Genomic DNA, 17795 nt, shown 5'->3' with positions numbered 1-17795 from the left:
AAATAAAAACTACCTCCATTTCAGTTTCCTTAGAGGCTCGCTTCAGAACATTTCATTTTGATTTTCTAGTTTCACCTTGCCAAGAAGGATAGCGTGGAAACAAAATAGCTTCAACATGACACAGAGATACACGCTTACCTTAATAGTACATGTAACAATTTTTTGCTACCAGGAAGTCACCAGGGAGGGGAAAAAAGACCTCCAGCAGCAGACACTCAACAAGAACACAATATACTGGTCATGAAGTAGCCTCCGTCCGGCCAATAGTTCAGCAGCTTGATTGCCTCGCGTTGCTCACCCTTATTTTTATTTTATTCATATTTATTTACTTTATGTGGAGTCAACGCATCCCCTCGTCTATAGTCTTGATTTATGTTGTCTGTAAATTGATCATTATTTGTGCTTTCTTTGTGTGTTCCTTTGTGTGTGTGTGTGTGTGTGTGTGTGTGTGTGTGTGTGTGTGTGTGTGTGTGTGTGTGTGTGTGTGTGTGTATGTGTGTAGTTTCAATCATTCCACAAACAAGCTCCTATCCACTGCCTCTTCTTTGTTACATCAGTGGTAAGGTCAATAAGGCAGGCCCTCCCTCTCGTGGGTGTCGAGCACGTGTAATAGCCTTCCTTACCCTCCAGCCTGCCCTCAGTCTCGCCCATCAATCACTTGCTTCGATCCTCCGCTCAGACATCCAGCTATGGTCACCAGTGCTCGGGAGCGATTCTTTGATTATTTCGTGCACTGGTTCATGAGCTGCCGTGGTGCTAACTGGATCTGTGTGTTTTTATGTTGGTTCATTTCTCTCTCTCTCTCTCTCTCTCTCTCTCTCTCTCTGTGTGTGTGTGTGTATGTGTGTGTGTGTGTGTGTTTATCTATACCTATCTGTCTCTCTATCTATCTATTTATCCGTTCAAAGTTTAAGGGAATTGTACCACGTACTAGACCAGAAGTGGGCCTTTATTCTGACAAGCGGGCCAGCATGGTTGGTGGTATGCTCTGAGGTCCGCTTGCTCAGTCTGGACGAACATATATGCATGAATGAAGCAAGGAATGATGATTGTGAATTTAATCTGCCATAGGATGTTAATCAGAGCATTCTGGGTTAACCGTTGAGGTATTAGTATTTTGTAAATGTAAAAGAGTTTCCGGCTCAGCCTAACAAAAGGATTATAAAGAACCAAATAAATCAATAAAAAATAGATAAATAAAAAAAAGAGTAGTCAAAAGGGTTAATGAAAACCATGAGGAAAGGTGCCTTGCCATAGTGACTGGTCTCCTTTCACGCGACAAAGAATCTGGCTAGAGGGAAATTGTCACGTGACATGTTGGTGAGCTGAATCTGGACTGCAGGCTGTACGTGTCTTGCTCTTTTCCTCCTCCTCCTCCTCCTCCTCCTCCTCCTCTTCCTCCTCCTCCTCCACCTCCTCTTCTTCTTTCCCCTCTTCCTTCTCCTCCTCCTTCTCCTCCTCCTCCTTATCCTCCCCCTCATTATCATCAACATCATCGTCATCATCACCAGTCATTATCTTTATCTTCTTTTAATCTTCTAAGTCTTCACTGAATGATCAAGGTGAAACAGCACCGATCGCAAAAGTAAGAAAAAAAAAAACTCGTCTAAAGTGTGGCGTTGGTGGTGGCTCCAGATGGGAATAAAAAAAAAAAAAAAAAAAAAAAAAAAAAAAAAAAAAATATATTATATATATATATATATATATATATATATATATATATATATATATATATATATATATATATATATATATATATATATATATATATATATATATATATATATATATATATATATAAAAGCTTGAGGACCTGCTGGGTATTATTTCGCCGTTCCGTGGAGCGAACATGGGACGGTATTTTCAAACGTTCCAGCATCTCACCTCAACTCGTTATAGCAGCTCTAGAGGAAATGATCTGGATTTCCACGAGTGTCTTTATCCTTTCTGCTGCTTTAGTCGTCCTTCGTAAGCCTTCCTACCGCTGCAGACATTGTTTGCATGGAGACACAGGACAGAAACTTGAGAAAACAGAAGGCTAATTTTGTCTTTTTTTACGGCACAAAAATAATTACGAGAGTTTAACTCAAAATTGTCCAAAAAAGTTATGGGTAATGGAGGGAAAAATTTTGTCATGCAATGAGAGTTTACATTCTAGTGAGGGTTTAACAATGGCTGCGCATCAATTGGAAATATATTCATGAAAACCAGAAAAAAAAAATATTACTGTGGCCTTTGAAAATAAGAAAACATACCTAACGAGACAACAAAGCGTTTTAGAACACAGGGCCCCGCATCTTAATAAGGTCATGTAGCACTGAACTTTACCCGCGGCCACCAGAAGGCAGATCGAGCACTGCAGAGGTTGGGAAGACTACGTCCCCACGGGTTATGGAAGGGAAATGAAATTTTTCTCTCTTTCTTCTTTTTCTTTTTTTTCTTTTTTTTCAGCATGGTCTTGAATTCAACTAAAAGGAGCAGAAGGAGGAGGAGGAGGAGGAGATGGAGGAGGAGGAGAAGGAGGAAGGAGAGAGAGAGAGAGAGAGAGAGAGAGAGAGAGAGAGAGAGAGAGAGAGAGAGAGAGAGAGAGAGAGAGAGAGAGAGAGAGAGAGAGAGAGACTGGCAGTATAGTATCATAATTCAAGCACAATATAACACAATACAAGTTATGATTTCCTTTGTTGTGTTGCCTGTTACTCGTCTATTCTCTTCACCTATAAATACGTAAACAAGAAAGAAACACCTCCTTTCTAATAACCTCACTGAGTCCTGCACAACTTCTAATGAGGGATGCAGATGAGGCTGAATGAAAATGAAAAGAGCGTATTGTTTGTTAAAAAAAATAAATAAATAAAAAATCTGGAAGTAGAAGATGCAATGAAAGGCGATGGTAGATTGAGAGAGAGAGAGAGAGAGAGAGAGAGAGAGAGAGAGAGAGAGAGAGAGAGAGAGAGAGAGAGAGAGAGAGAGAGAGAGAGTGTGTGTGTGTGTGTGTGTGTGTGTGTGTGTATGTTCTTCGCGTGAGTAACAGTACAAAAGGCACCGTGGCGGGTTTGTTTACATTGTGTAGTTCGGTCGATGCGCCGTCCAGTTATTAAAGAGATCAGCTGGGGTCAACAGCCAGCGGACAGTACGTGGTATATGCGCATCAGCTGTGGGTAGAGGCTGAACACGAATATTCACAACGATGCTAGAGCAAAGTAGTCCCTTTTGTTGATTTTATTCTAACGGTTTTTATCAGCAATCAATATACTGACATACATACAGAGCTATAAAACACAAAAAGCCTCTTCATATTCTCCTGATAAGGTGGTCGTGATGGAGTGTATAGGCCAGAAGAGAACAGCCGGGAAACTTATTAAGACGATTGTGACCACAACAAGCATGGATAACAGGGGGTTTGTGCCGTGGTTATGTTACTGACAAACCGGTGCTCTAAACTTTGGTAGGGTGATACATCTCAATATTCTACAACCAAAGATGACAAACTTCACACCAGTTGTTGCCTCATACACCCCTAGCCACATTCCGGCTCACCATGAATAGGATGCAGAAGGTTTTCCAGTTGCCACAACAGGTCTCAAACATTCCATGGCAACTTAAGGGGTTTATATCAAGTGGAAACATTACTGAGAAACAACATCTCGAGAGCTTCCACACGTGGCCATCGCAACACCATGATAGCTCTGACGGCAAGAGTAGAACCATAGCTGAGTTAATCTAAATACCAACTGAAACTCATCACCCACACACCCATCACCAAGCATGTCTGGAGAGCTGAGAAAATGGATAAGGTTGAAAGGTTTCCAATCAACCAACACGCTGAGAGAGAGAGAGAGAGAGAGAGAGAGAGAGAGAGAGAGAGAGAGAGAGAGAGAGAGAGAGAGAGAGAGAGAGAGAGAGAGAGAGAGAGAGAGAGAGAGATAACACATGTAAAGATAAAGACTCAATATAACTGAATGTAACTAATCCAGCCTCACTCCATTGGTGATTAACACTCAAGGATTTTTTGAAAACTTGATTAGTGATCTTTGGATTTTATCCAGGGTTTTCCACAAGCCCTAGAGCTCCTCCTCTAAGGAGGAGGCAGTAGACACCTGCCGAAACGATAATTGCTCTCAGTGAGGTCTAAAGCACTGTTCAGGGTGTGCTGTGAACTCAGCTGTGACCTCACTGAACGTTTCCCTTTGTGTTTCACAACACAAGGGGGCAGTCACAGCCTGCCCTCTAAAGACAACTCTCTTCCTCCACACAAAACTACAAGCACCTAATAACACACACACACCCTTTACTCAAAAATTTTAAAATCATGGCGACTCCTACACCAGCCTCGGAGTCCCCATCTGGGGAGGGGACCATAAATGTCCCCAGGTCGGACTGCCTTTCTGTCGACGACCCTAAGTGTCTTGACACCCCCCTCAACTTTTTCTTCATTAACTTCTGCAACATTCGCGGTCTAAGATCTAATTTTCAGTCTGTAGAACACCACCTCTCCTCTTCTAAACCTCATCTTCTTTTCCTCACTAAAACTCAGGTGTCTGAGGCAACTGTGTAGTCCCTTTTCTGTTCCCTCCTACTTTCTCTATCCTCATTTTCGATCCAAAGTTGGATGCTGCGTTTATGTGCACAGTGGCTTAACCTGCTCTCGTGCCCACGCTCTTGAATCTTCCGAGTTTTCCACCATCTGGCTACGACTACAGAGTCACTCTCAAACTAAATTTATCTGTGCTGTATACCTCTCACCTAACTCCTCTGACTATAAGAAATTCTTTGACTATTTAACTTCCAAAGTGGAGCACATTCTGACCCTCTTCCCATTTGCAGAGATCTCCATTCTTGGAGACTTCAATGTTCATTACCAGCTTTGGCTTTCGTCTCCTTTCACTGACCATACTGGTGAACTAGCCTTCAACTTTGCTATCCTCCACGACCTAGAGCAATTGGCTCAACACCCTACTCGTATTCCTGACCGTCTTGGAGATACGCCCAACATTCTTGACCTTTTACTGACCTCTAATCCTTCTGCTTATGCTGTCACCCTTTCTTCTCCATTGGGGTCCATCGATCACAATCTCATATCTTTATCTTGTCCATCACTCCAATCCCTCCTCAGGATCCCCCTAAGCGAAGGTGCCTCTGGCGTTTTGCCTCTGCTAGTTGGGGGGACCTGAGGAGGTATTTTGCTGATTTTCCTTGGAATGACTACTGCTTCCGTGTCAGAGAACCGCCTTTATGTGCTGAGCGCATAACAGAGGTGATAGTGTCTGGCATGGAGGCGTATATTCCTCACTCTTTTTCTCGTCCTAAATCTTTTAAACCTTGGTTTAACACAGCTTGCTCTCGTGCTATACATGATAGAGAGGTGGCCCATAAAAGGTACTTAAGCCTTCCATCACCAGAATCTCTTGCATTTTATATTTCTGCCCGGAACCATGCCAAGTCTGTTCTCCAACTAGCCAATAACTCCTTCATTAACAGAAAGTGTCAAAACCTTTCAAGATCTAACTCCTCTCGTGACTTCTGGCATCTAGTCAAAAATATCTCCAATAACTTTGCTTCTTCTTCTTTTCCTCCTTTATTTCAACCAGATGGCACCATTGCTATCACATCTATTTCTAAGGCTGAACTCTTCGCTCAAACCTTTGCTAAAAACTCGACCTTGGACGATTCTGGGCTTGTTCCTCACTCTCCTCCACCCTCTGACTACTTCATGCCACCTATTAAAATTCTTCGCAATGATGTTTTCCATGCCCTCGCTGGCCTAAACCCTCGGAAGGCTTTTGGACCTGATGGGGTCCCTCCTATTGTTCTCCGAAACTGTGCCTCCGTGCTTGCACCTTGCCTAGTCAAACTCTTTCAGCTCTGTCTGTCAACATCTACCTTTCCTTCTTGCTGGAAGTTTGCCTATATTTAATTTGTTCCTAAAAAGGGTGACCGTTCTAATCCCTCAAACTACCGTCCTATTGCTTTAATTTCCTGCCTATCTAAAGTTTTTGAATCTATCCTCAACAGGAAGATTCTTAAACATCTATCACTTCACAACTTTCTATCTGATCGCCAGTATGGGTTCCGTCAAGGCCGCTCTACTGGTGATCTTTTGGCTTTCCTTACTGAGTCTTGGTCATCCTCTTTTAGAGATTTTGGTGGAACTTTTGCTGTTGCCTTGGACATATCAAAAGCTTTTGATAGAGTCTGGCACAAAGCTTTGATTTCCAAACTACCCTCCTATGGCTTCTATCCTTCTCTCTGTAACTTCATCTCAAGTTTCCTTTCTAACAGTTCAATTGTTGCTGTGGTAGATAGTCATTATTCTTCTCCTAAATCTATTAACAGTGGTGTTCCTCAGGGTTCTGCCCTGTCACCCACTATCTTCTTATTATTCATTAATGATCTTCTAAACCAAACTTCTTGTCCTATCCACTCCTACGCTGATGATACCACCCTGCACTTTTCCACGTGTTTTCATAGACGTCCAACCCTTCAGGAGGTAAACATTTCAAGCAGGGAAGCCACAGAACGCTTGATTTCTTATCTTTCTAAAATTTCTGATTGTGGCAGAGCAAACTTGGTATTGATCAATTTCTCAAAAACTCAATTCCTCCATCTATCAACTCGACACAACCTTCCAGACAACTATCCCCTCTTCTTCAATGACACTCAACTGTCCCCCTCTTCTACACTGAACATCCTCGGTCTGTCCTTTACTTATAATCTGAACTGGAAACTTCACATCTCATCTCTAGCTAAAACAGCTTCTATGAAGTTAGGTGTTCTGAGACGTCTCCGCCAGTTTTTCTTACCCCCCAGCTGCTAACTCTGTACAAGGGCCTTATCCGTCCATGTAAGGAGTATGCTTCACATGTCTGGGAGGGTTCCACTCATACTACTCTTCTAGACAGGGTGGAATCAAAAGCTTTTCGTCTCATCAACTCCTCTTCTCTAACTGACTGTCTTCAGCCTCCCTCTTATCGCCGCAATGTTGCATCTCTAGCTGTCTTCTACCGCTATTTTCATGCTAACTGCTCTTCTGATCTTGCTAACTGCATGCCTCCCCTCCTCCCGCGGCCTCGCTTCACAAGACTTACTTCTTTCTCTCACCCCTATTCTGTCCACCTCTCTAACGCAAGAGTTAACCAGTATTCTCAATCATTCATCCCTTTCTTTGGTAAACTCTGGAACTCCCTGCCTGCTTCTGTATTTCCACCTTTCTATGACTTGAATTCCTTCAAGAAGGAGGTTTCAAGACACTTATTCATCAATTTTTGACTACTGCTTTGACCCTTTTATGGGACTGGCATTTCAGTGAGCATTTTTTTTTAAGTGGATTTTTGTTGCCCTTGGCCAGTGTCTTTCATACATGAAAAAAAAAGCATGCGCGCGCGCACACGCACGCACGCACGCATGCGCGCACGCGCACACACACACACACACACACACACACACACACACATATATATATATATATATTTATATATATATATATATATATATATATATATATATATATATATATATATATATATATATATATATATATATATATATATATATATATATATATATATATATATATATATATATATACACACACACACACACACACACACACACATACCTATCGTATAGTGGTTAGCGCGCTCGGCTCGAGAATGCGGCGAAGCAAGTGGGCGAGCCTCTTAATGTGTAGCCCCTGTTCATCTAACAGCAAGTAGATACGGGATGTAAACCGAGGGGTTGTGGCCTCGCTGTCCCGGTATGTGGTGTGTGAGTGGTCTCAGTCCTACCCAGAAATCGGTCAGTACGAGCTCTGAGCTCTTTTCGTATAGAGAAACGGCTGGCTGGGTGACCAGTAGATGACCGGACGTTAATGACACACACACACACACACATACGATGGCTGTTAGATTCATCAGTTTTCTCTGCTGTCCCGCACCGTCTGGCAATAAATGTGTCTTGTGCCACGCCTGTCGTATCTTTATCCAACGCTCTAGCTACCCTTCGTTTACTTTCCCTTTAGCTTTCTTACATCTTGGCGGCTGGTTACTTCATTTTTGGCTCAGTGCGTGGCCAAGAAACTCGGCTATAGAATCTATTGTCATTAAAAATAAATATATAAACAAATAAAATTCATGCTCACTTTCAACTTACAAGTGTCACCTGTTGGAGCCTGTCATAAGTCCCAACAACAAATTCAACATTCACTTCCATCGATCTTAACGCTGCTGATATAATACAAGCAATCTATATTTTCATCGTACGTGGTATTTGTCTTTCCAGTGACTGTCAGTATGCCTTGCTTGAAAAAATCTGATTAATTTTTATTTTATTTTATTTATTTATTTATGTATGTATTTATCTATTTATCTATTTTTGTTTCCACACGTACCGTGTACTGAGGATCTTTAAGTTCTTAGCTGTGTTGAATCCTTTCATTACCGCCCATGAGCGTGAAGGCTTAGCGCGTTGCGTTAATCCTACTCTGCCACGCTACGGGTCTTATTCACTCACACCAAAGTAAACTTTTATTTCTTCCACCTTTTCAAGCAAACTATTAATTTCTTTTTTCAAGAGTTTGCAAGTCAGACATTATTACCCTTACATAAAAAATTCCAGACTCGTGCCGTTAATTACGCTAAATGTTTAACATGTTAACATCTATGTATAATATCACTTGTTTTATTTCAGAAACCCAGTTGTTTGTATACTAGTCCATGACGTTCACGAATCACTTCATTGTATTAGCTCCTCCACTGCGTAGTGGTGTAGTGTAAAACGTTATCACGTGTCACCTTGCTAAACTTGTCTCGTCAGAATTCAAAACCTCGTCGTTCGTTTACCTTTGAGAAACCTGGAGAAGGTTGCTTGCGATAACTCGCTATATGTGTTTACCTGATAAAACAGTTTGCGTTCTGTACATGAGAAATGGAAAGCCAAGGAAGATAAGAGCGTCAACAGAAAGTCAATCTCACGACGCATATCAATCATTATGAACGAAATCCATGTCTTAGGTTAGTTAAATCAATCTTACATTAATGTAAAGTCAAATTCAGAGTCGAAATAAATCACGTTATATAATCACTAGTCATTTCAAGACCGAAAATGTTTGGACATCGCCTTCAGTCTGACTGAGATCACGGCCACGGCACACAGTGATGATCATGATGAAAATTCCTACATCAGTTATAATAATAACAATAATAATAATAATAATAATTATAATAATAATAATAATAATAATAATAATAATAATAATAATAATAATAATAAAAAAAAATAAAAATAAAAAATAATAATAATAATAATAATAATAATAATAATAATAATAATAACAATAAACTAATAATGATGATGATGGTGATGACAGCAATAAGTACATCATATCCAACAAGCATTGTCTTTAAAGCTGTAAGACAAGGCGTCAACGTAACGTCTTATCTCATCGTAAGAACATCTCATCGTAAGAACGACAGCGGTGATGACGACCACAATGATGATGACGACTGTATCAGTCTTAACTATTATTATTATTATTATTATTATTATTATTATTATTATTATTATCATATATGTATATTCACCATTTCATATGGTGAATAGGAGTTGGAGGCAGGAGGCAGTAGACACCTGCCGAAACGATAATTACTCCCAGTGAGGTCTAAAGCACTGTTCAGAGGGTGCTGTGAACTTATCATTAAACCCAGCTGTGATCTCACTGAACGTTTCCCTTTGTGTCTCACAACACAAGGGGGCAGTCACAGCCTGCCCTCTAAAGACAACTCTCTTCCTCCACACAAAACTACAAGCACCTAATAACACACACACCCTTCACTCAAAAAGTTTAAAATCATCATGGCGACTCCTACATCAGCCTTGGAGTCCCCATCTGGGGAGGGGACCATAAATGTCCCCAGGTCGGACTGCCTTTCTGTCGACGACCCTAAGTGTCTTGACACCCCCCTCAACTTTTTCTTCATTAACTTCTGCAACATTCGCGGTCTAAGATCTAATTTTCAATCTGTAGAACACCACCTCTCCTCTTCTAAACCTCATCTTCTTTTCCTCACTGAAACTCAGGTGTCTGAGGCAACTGACAGTAGCCCCTTTTCTGTTCCCTCCTACTTTCTCTATCCTCATTTTCGATCCAAAGTTGGATACTGCGTTTATGTGCGCAATGACTTAACCTGCTTTCGTGCCCACGCTCTTGAATCTTCCGAATTTTCCACTATCTGGCTACGACTACAGAGTCACTCTCATACTAAATTTATCTGTGCTGTATACCTCTCTCCTAACTCCTCTGACTATAAGAAATTCTTTGACTACTTAACTTCCAAAGTGGAGCACATTCTGACCCTCTTCCCTTTTGCAGAGATCTCCATTCTTGGAGATTTCAATGTTCACCACCAGCTTTGGCTTTTGTCTCCCTTCACTGACCATCCTGGTGAACTAGCCTACAACTTTGCTATCCTCCATGACCTAGAGCAATTGGTGCAACACCCTACTCGTATTCCTGACCGTCTTGGAGATACGCCCAACATTCTTGACCTTTTCCTGACCTCTAATCCTTCTGCTTATGCTGTCACCCTTTCTTCTCCGTTGGGCTCCTCCGATCACAATCTCATATCTTTATCTTGTCCTATCACTCCAATCCCTCCTCAGGATCCCCCTAAGCGAAGGTGCCTCTGGCGTTTTGCCTCTGTTAGTTGGGGGGACCTGAGGAGGTATTTTGCTGATTTTCCTTGGAATGACTACTGCTTACGTGTCAGAGACCCGTCTTTGTGTGCTGAGCGCATAACAGAGGTGATAGTGTCTGGCATGGAGGTGTACATTCCTCACTCTTTTTCTCGTCCTAAACCTTCTAAACCTTGGTTTAACACAGCTTGTTCTCGTGCTATACATGATAGAGAGGTGGCCCACAAAAGGTACTTAAGCCTTCCATCACCAGAATCTCATGCACTTTATATTTCTGCCCGGAACCATGCCAAGTCTGTTCTCCAACTAGCCAAAAACTCCTTCATTAACAGAAAATGTCAAAACCTTTCAAGATCTAACTCCCCTCGTGATTTCTGGCATCTAACCAAAAATATCTCCAATAACTTTGCTTCTTCTTCTTTCCCTCCTCTACTTCAACCAGATGGCACCACTGCTATCACATCTATTTCTAAAGCTGAACTCTTTGCTCAAACCTTTGCTAAAAACTCGACCTTGGACGATTCTGGGCTTGTTCCTCCCTCTCCTCCATCCTCTGACTACTTCATGCCACCTATTAAAATTCTTTGCAATGATGTTTTCCATGCCCTCGCTGGCCTAAACCCACGGAAGGCTTATGGACCTGATGGGGTCCCTCCTATTGTTCTCCGAAACTGTGCCTCCGTGCTTGCACCTTGCCTAGTCAAACTCTTTCAGCTCTGTCTGTCAACATCTACCTTTCCTTCTTGCTGGAAGTTTGCCTATATTTAATCTGTTCCTAAAAAGGGTGACCGTTCTAATCCCTCAAACTACCGTCCTATTGCTTTAATTTCCTGCCTATCTAAAGTTTTTGAATCTATCCTCAACAGGAAGATTCTTAAACATCTATCACTTCACAACCTTCAATCTGATCGCCAGTATGGGTTCCGTCAAGGCCGCTCTACTGGTGATCTTTTGGCTTTCCTTACTGAGTCTTGGTCATCCTCTTTTAGAGATTTTGGTGAAACTTTTGCTGTTGCCTTGGACATATCAAAAGCTTTTGATAGTCTGGCACAAAGCTTTGATTTCCAAACTACCCTCCTACGGTTTCTATCCTTCTCTCTGTAACTTCATCTCAAGTTTCCTTTCTGACCGTTCTATTGCTGCTGTGGTAGACGGTCACTGTTCTTCTCCTAAATCTATTAACAGTGGTGTTCCTCAGGGTTCTGTCCTGTCACCCACTCTCTTCTTCTTATTCATTAATGATCTTCTAAACCAAACTTCTTGTCCTATCCACTCCTACGCTGATGATACCACCCTGCACTTTTCCACGTCTTTTCATAGACGTCCAACCCTTCAGGAGGTAAACATATCACGCAGGGAAGCCACAGAACGCCTGACTTCTGATCTTTCTAAAATTTCTGATTGGGGCAGAGCAAACTTGGTATTGTTCAATGTCTCAAAAACTCAATTCCTCCATCTATCAACTCGACACAACCTTCCAGACAACTATCCCCTCTTCTTCAATGACACTCAATTGTCCCCCTCTTCTACACTGAACATCCTCGGTCTGTCCTTTACTTATAATCTGAACTGGAAACTTCACATCTCATCTCTAGCTAAAACAGCTTCTATGAAGTTAGGTGTTCTGAGACGTCTCCGCCAGTTTTCCTCACCCCCCCAGCTGCTAACTCTGTACAAGGGTCTTATCCGTCCATGTATGGAGTATGCTTCACATGTCTGGGGGGTTCCACTCATACTGCTCTTCTAGACAGGGTGGAATCAAAAAGCTTTTCATCTCATCAACTCCTCTCCTCTAACTGACTGTCTTCAGCCTCTCTCTCACCGCCGCAATGTTGCATATCTAGCTGTCTTCTACCGCTATTTTCATGCTAACTGCTCTTCTGATCTTGCTAACTGCATGCCTCCCCTTCTTCCGCGGCCTCGCTGCACAAGACTTACTTCTTTCTCTCACCCCTATTCTGTCCACCTCTCTAACGCAAGAGTTAACCAGTATTCTCAGTCATTCATCCCTTTCTCTGGTAAACTCTGGAACTCCCTGCCTGCTTCTGTATTTCCACCTTCCTATGACTTGAATTCCTTCAAGAGGGAGGCTTCAAGACACTTATTCACCAATTTTTGACCACTGCTTTGACCCTTTTATGGGACTGGCATTTTAGTGGGCCTTTTTTTATATTAGATTTTTGTTGCCCTTGGCCAGTGTCCTTCCTACATAAAAAAGAAAAAAAAATATATATCCATCCTACATGCGTGTCTTCATATATCCATTCTACGTGTGCCCATGTCCAGCCAGCCTATTCTGTTTTAACCTTTCTTTACCTCTCAAGGGAATTACACACCCACTTCCAGTCCTTAGGGAAAACACCTGCGTTCATTCTGAATCCTCCTTCCTGGTCATTGGCTAAAGTAACGATCCCTCTCATTGGTCCTTTCACCTCATTTCATGGCATCTCTTTGGTCATTTCTTCTCCTCCAAAACCAAAACGTGATCCACTTAGCTCAGATAAATACAGCCCGCATGGTAGTGAGCTCTCAGTTCAGCTCTCAGTCCCAGTCAGTCAGTCACCCAGTGACGAGCAGTCAGTTTTGGTCTCTCACTCTGTTTCGCTCACAGTCAGTCTTGAGAGACGCTGCTCAGTCATAATTCATAGCACTTCAGAGAGAGAGATCGATCAATCGTCACGTTACAATCTCGTCTCGTATCAAGTGTGTACATTTTACCTATTATTAAATCAAGAAGAACTCTCATCATACGTGTCTTTTACTCGCACACACCAACTATATCAACTTATACCCACGATCTTCAGGCTACCAGAATCACCGCCTCACTACCGGTCCTCCATGCTACCAACACACCAAGCATCATTAACTGAGCAAGTACTTCATCTAAACTCAAACAGTAAAAAAAAGTGGAGAGGCATCAAACAGTGGTGATCAGCGGTAGTCAATCAAACAAGGAAACAAGTGGTGGCCGGGAGCAGACAAACAAATTCGATACATGATGATGATGATAATGATGATGATAAAGATGATGATGACGATAATAATAATAATAATAATGATAATAATAATAATAATAATAATAATAATAATAATAATAATAAGGAGAAGAAGAAGAAGAAGAATGATGAACATCGCCGCCTCAGCAGCAGCAGCAGCAACAGCAGCAGAAGGCCGTAACAGTTTCACTCATCCGCTACGCACACAGTCACACGCCCTGGTCACACACACTTTGGCCACACACTCCCCGTACGACACTCCTCACGAATCGCATATCCCCTCTGCTGCCCCGTCGATGTAGCGAGCCCGCCCCCTCCCCCTCCCCACCTCCCCGCGGCGAGAAAAGCTTCGCGTAGAAACCACTGTGTGACGCCGCTGATAACAGAGTTTATGTCATCCCAAACACACATTAGACACCTGCCAGTACTTGGCTGATCAATAGTCTTCTCATCTGAAAGACTCGCCGGCACTGCATGGGGCGCTACAGCAGCCCGAGGCAGTCCTGGGTGATGCGGGATCCTGGCTGCCGGTGGTGTGCTAACTCGGCTACGTTGCTGCGTGCCCTTTCACAGTGTACAAGGCAGTGTAACCTAGATTCTCAATATTTTCCGCGAGGAATATGCTCCAGCGCGCACATGTGTATATTCGTTTGTTCTTCCCCTGTAACTTCTGTTCTGTACTTTCTCGGGTTTTGGACAGTTACACGACATCTTCCAACAAGTATCAAACACATTCCAAAGTGATCGACCTCTTTCCTTCCAGCAAGAGAGAGGAGCCCCGGGTCACCGCCCAACGTCGAGGATCAAGAATCTAGGATGAGAGTGACGCCGTGAGCCAGCAATGCCCTGTGGTGTCCATGCAGTGTTCTTCGCCGCAGCAGCTCGCCGGCCAAGCTCGGTGTCGGCTGGTTCAGAAGATCCTCCTCTGAAGGGAAGGTAACACTGTAAACAGAGCGTGTCATGACAGCAGGAGCGAGTGTGTGGCCCAGGGCGTCGTCATGCTGCAGGTGACACCGCAATCTATTAAGCCATGTCACTCCACTTCAGTGCCAACCAGGTAAGGCGTTGGAGGGAAAGGGGTTGATATTTTCTACCGTATTTTCTCTTTCTGTTCACATAACACATTACTGTTTATTGCTTTACTCACACACACGCACACACACACACACAAACACACACAAACACACACACACACACACACACACACATTCTGGGGCCCAGCTACACCACCTACCAGGTTGCTAAAAAAAAAAACCTCCTCCACCACTCATGTCACAGAAATCTCCTTTCCAAGTCGCGCCTACACCTCGCCACAGGGTTCGACATTATAATAAGTTGCTTCCTACAAGTGCCTGTATAGACAGATATGAAAACAGTGTTATTCCAACAATAGTAAAAGCCATAAATAATGAACTCGAATTAGTCTCAAGTGCGCATTGCATATAGATTAACCCCTTATATATATATATATATATATATATATATATATATATATATATATATATATATATATATATATATATATATATATATATATATATATATATATATATATATATATATATATATATATATATATATATATATATATATATTCAGCTCTCGAGCTGCTTATTTTTATTTAATAAACTGTTTACTATTATCATTATTATTATTATTATTATTATTATTATTATTATTATTATTATTATTATTATTGTTATGATTATTATTATTATTATTATCACTATTATTATCATTATTATTATTATTATTATTATTATTATTATTATTATTATTATTATTGTTATTATTGTTATTATTACTATTATTATCATTATTATTACATAGACACACACACACACACACACACACACACACACACACACACACACACACACACACACATAAAATATAGGCAGTAGACACCAGTCGAAACGGCAATTTCTCCCAGGGACGTCTCACAGGTTGTGGCGTAGGTGGGTGTTGTGAACTTCCCTCACAACACAGAAGAGCAGTCACAACATGCTTTCTAAAAACAACTCTCTTCCTTCACTCTTCACTACATGTACCTGACGCATCTATATCTTTCATAAAAAAAAAAATAAATAAATAAATAAAATAGAATAAAATAAATTAAATAAAAATAAATAAGTAAAAATGCCCTCCATAATACCAGCCTTTGAGTCCCTCTCCACAAGAAGACCACTTTTCTGGTATCGATCCAAAATGTCTTCACACTCCCCCCAACTGTTTACTTCTGTAACATTCGTGGCCTTGGGTCTGATTTTCAATTTGTGGACAGCAGCCCTTTCTCTGTTCTTTCCCAACTTTATCTATGGTCACTTTCAATCCAAAGCTGGATGCTGCGTCTACACGTGCAACGACCTAACTTGTTTTCAGGGACACGCTGTCGTGTATTCTGAATTTTCTGCCGTCTGGCTTAAACTTCTGAGACACTTTCATCTGTGCTCTAACTGTCCTCTAACTATAAAGATTCTTAGACTGTTTAACTTCCGAAGCAGAGCACATTCTGACTCTCTTCCCTTTCGTGGAGATCTCCATTCTGAGAGATTTCTATGTTCACCACCAGCTTTATCTTTTCTCTCCCTTCACTGACCAACCTGGTGAGCTAGCCTTTAACTTTGCCCTCCTCCATGACCTAAAGCAACTGGTGCAACACCTTACTCGTATTCCTGACCGTCTTAGAGATATGCCTGATACCCTTAACCTTTTTCCTAACATCTAATCCTTCTCTTTATTCTGTCACTCTGTCTTCTCTGTTGGACTGTTCCTATAACAACCTTTCATCTTATCCTATCGCTCCAACTCCTCGTCAAGATCCTCCAAGGAGGAGGTGCTTATGGCGTTTTGCTTCCGCTAATTGCCTGAAGAGGTATTATTCTGACTTTCTAAGGAATGACTACCGCTTCCATGTCAGGGGCCCAGCTATGTTTGCTGAGCATAAAGACATTTATTACTCAGTTTTCTCTCGCTTTAAACCTTCCAAATCTTGCTTTAATTCGGGCTATCCTCGTGCTATGCGTGACAGAGAGGCGGCCCACAAACAGCACTTGAGCCTTCCATTTCCTGAAACTCATGCACTTTACATTCTGTCTAGAGTCATGCCAAAACTGTTCTCCAACTAGCTAAAAACTCCTTTATCAATAGAGAATGTCAAAATCTTTCTACGTCTAACTCCTCTCGTGACTTCCAATTCCTAGCCAAAAATATTGCTTCATCTTTTCCTCCTTTATTTCAACCTGATGACACCACTGCCATCCCATCTATCGCTAAAGCTGAACTCTTCACTCAAATCTTTGCTCACAATTCAACTTTGGATAATTCAGGGGTTCCTCCATCTTTCTTCTCCACTCTAACTATTTCATGCCTTCTATTAAGATTCTTGCTAATGATGTTTTCCATGCCCTCGCTGGGTTCAACCCGCGGTAGACATATGGACCTGACGGGATCCCTCCTATTGTTTTCTGTGACTGCTCCTCTGTGCTCGCACCTTGATTGGTCAAACTCTTCCAGCTATGTCAACATCTACCTTTCCTTCCTGCTGAAATTCTGCCAACATTCAGCCTTTTCCTTAAAGAGTGGCAGCTTTAATCCCTTAAACTACCGTCCTATTGCTTTAATTTCTTGCCTTTCTAAAGTTTTTAGTATATTCTCTACAGGAATATTCTTAAATATGCATAATTTCACAATCCTATCTGATCGACAGTATTGGTTCCGTTGTGCCCGCTCTAGTGACCTGCCCTTCCTTACCAGATCTCGGTCTTTAGGGATTTCAGTGAAACTTTCGTTGTTGCCCTAGACATATCAAAAGGATTTGTAAGAGTCTGGTGCCTTTCTCTTTCTATTGTTGCTCTGTTCTTCTCGTAAGTCTATTCACAGTGGTGTTCCTCAGGTTTCGGTCCTGTCACCCACTACCTATTATTCATCAATGATATTCTAAACCAAGCTTCTTGTCCCCTCCACTCCTACGCTGATTATTATACCGCCCTGCATTTTTCCACGTCTTTTCTTAGACGTCCAACCCTTCAGGAATTAAATATTTGACTCAGGGAAGCCACAGAACGCCTGACCTTTTCAAAATTTCTTATTGGAACACAACATACTTAA

At 41.7% G+C, this 17795-nt stretch overlaps 2 protein-coding genes across 3 annotated transcripts in view; one reads left to right on the top strand and one right to left on the bottom strand.

The window, feature by feature from the left end:
• Positions 1-17795, bottom strand: part of LOC135106761 (uridine-cytidine kinase 2-like) — a 190082-nt gene that overhangs the window by 97046 nt on the left and 75241 nt on the right. The gene's annotated exons all lie outside the window — the stretch shown is intronic.
• The window catches only part of LOC135106758 (nucleolar protein dao-5-like), a 44442-nt gene that overhangs the window by 7390 nt on the left and 19257 nt on the right, over positions 1-17795 (top strand). For both annotated transcript variants that reach the window (XM_064016029.1, XM_064016028.1), the window contains exon 2: positions 14449-14742. In XM_064016029.1, coding sequence (XP_063872099.1) covers positions 14716-14742 — 27 coding nt within the window. In that variant the 5' untranslated portion in view covers positions 14449-14715. The remainder of the gene's footprint in view (positions 1-14448; positions 14743-17795) is intronic.

Source organism: Scylla paramamosain, chromosome 14 (genome assembly GCF_035594125.1).
Source record: "Scylla paramamosain isolate STU-SP2022 chromosome 14, ASM3559412v1, whole genome shotgun sequence".
NCBI lineage: Eukaryota > Metazoa > Arthropoda > Malacostraca > Decapoda > Portunidae > Scylla > Scylla paramamosain.
Note: the sequence above shows the minus strand (reverse complement) of the source record. Positions and strands in the feature narration are given on the sequence as shown.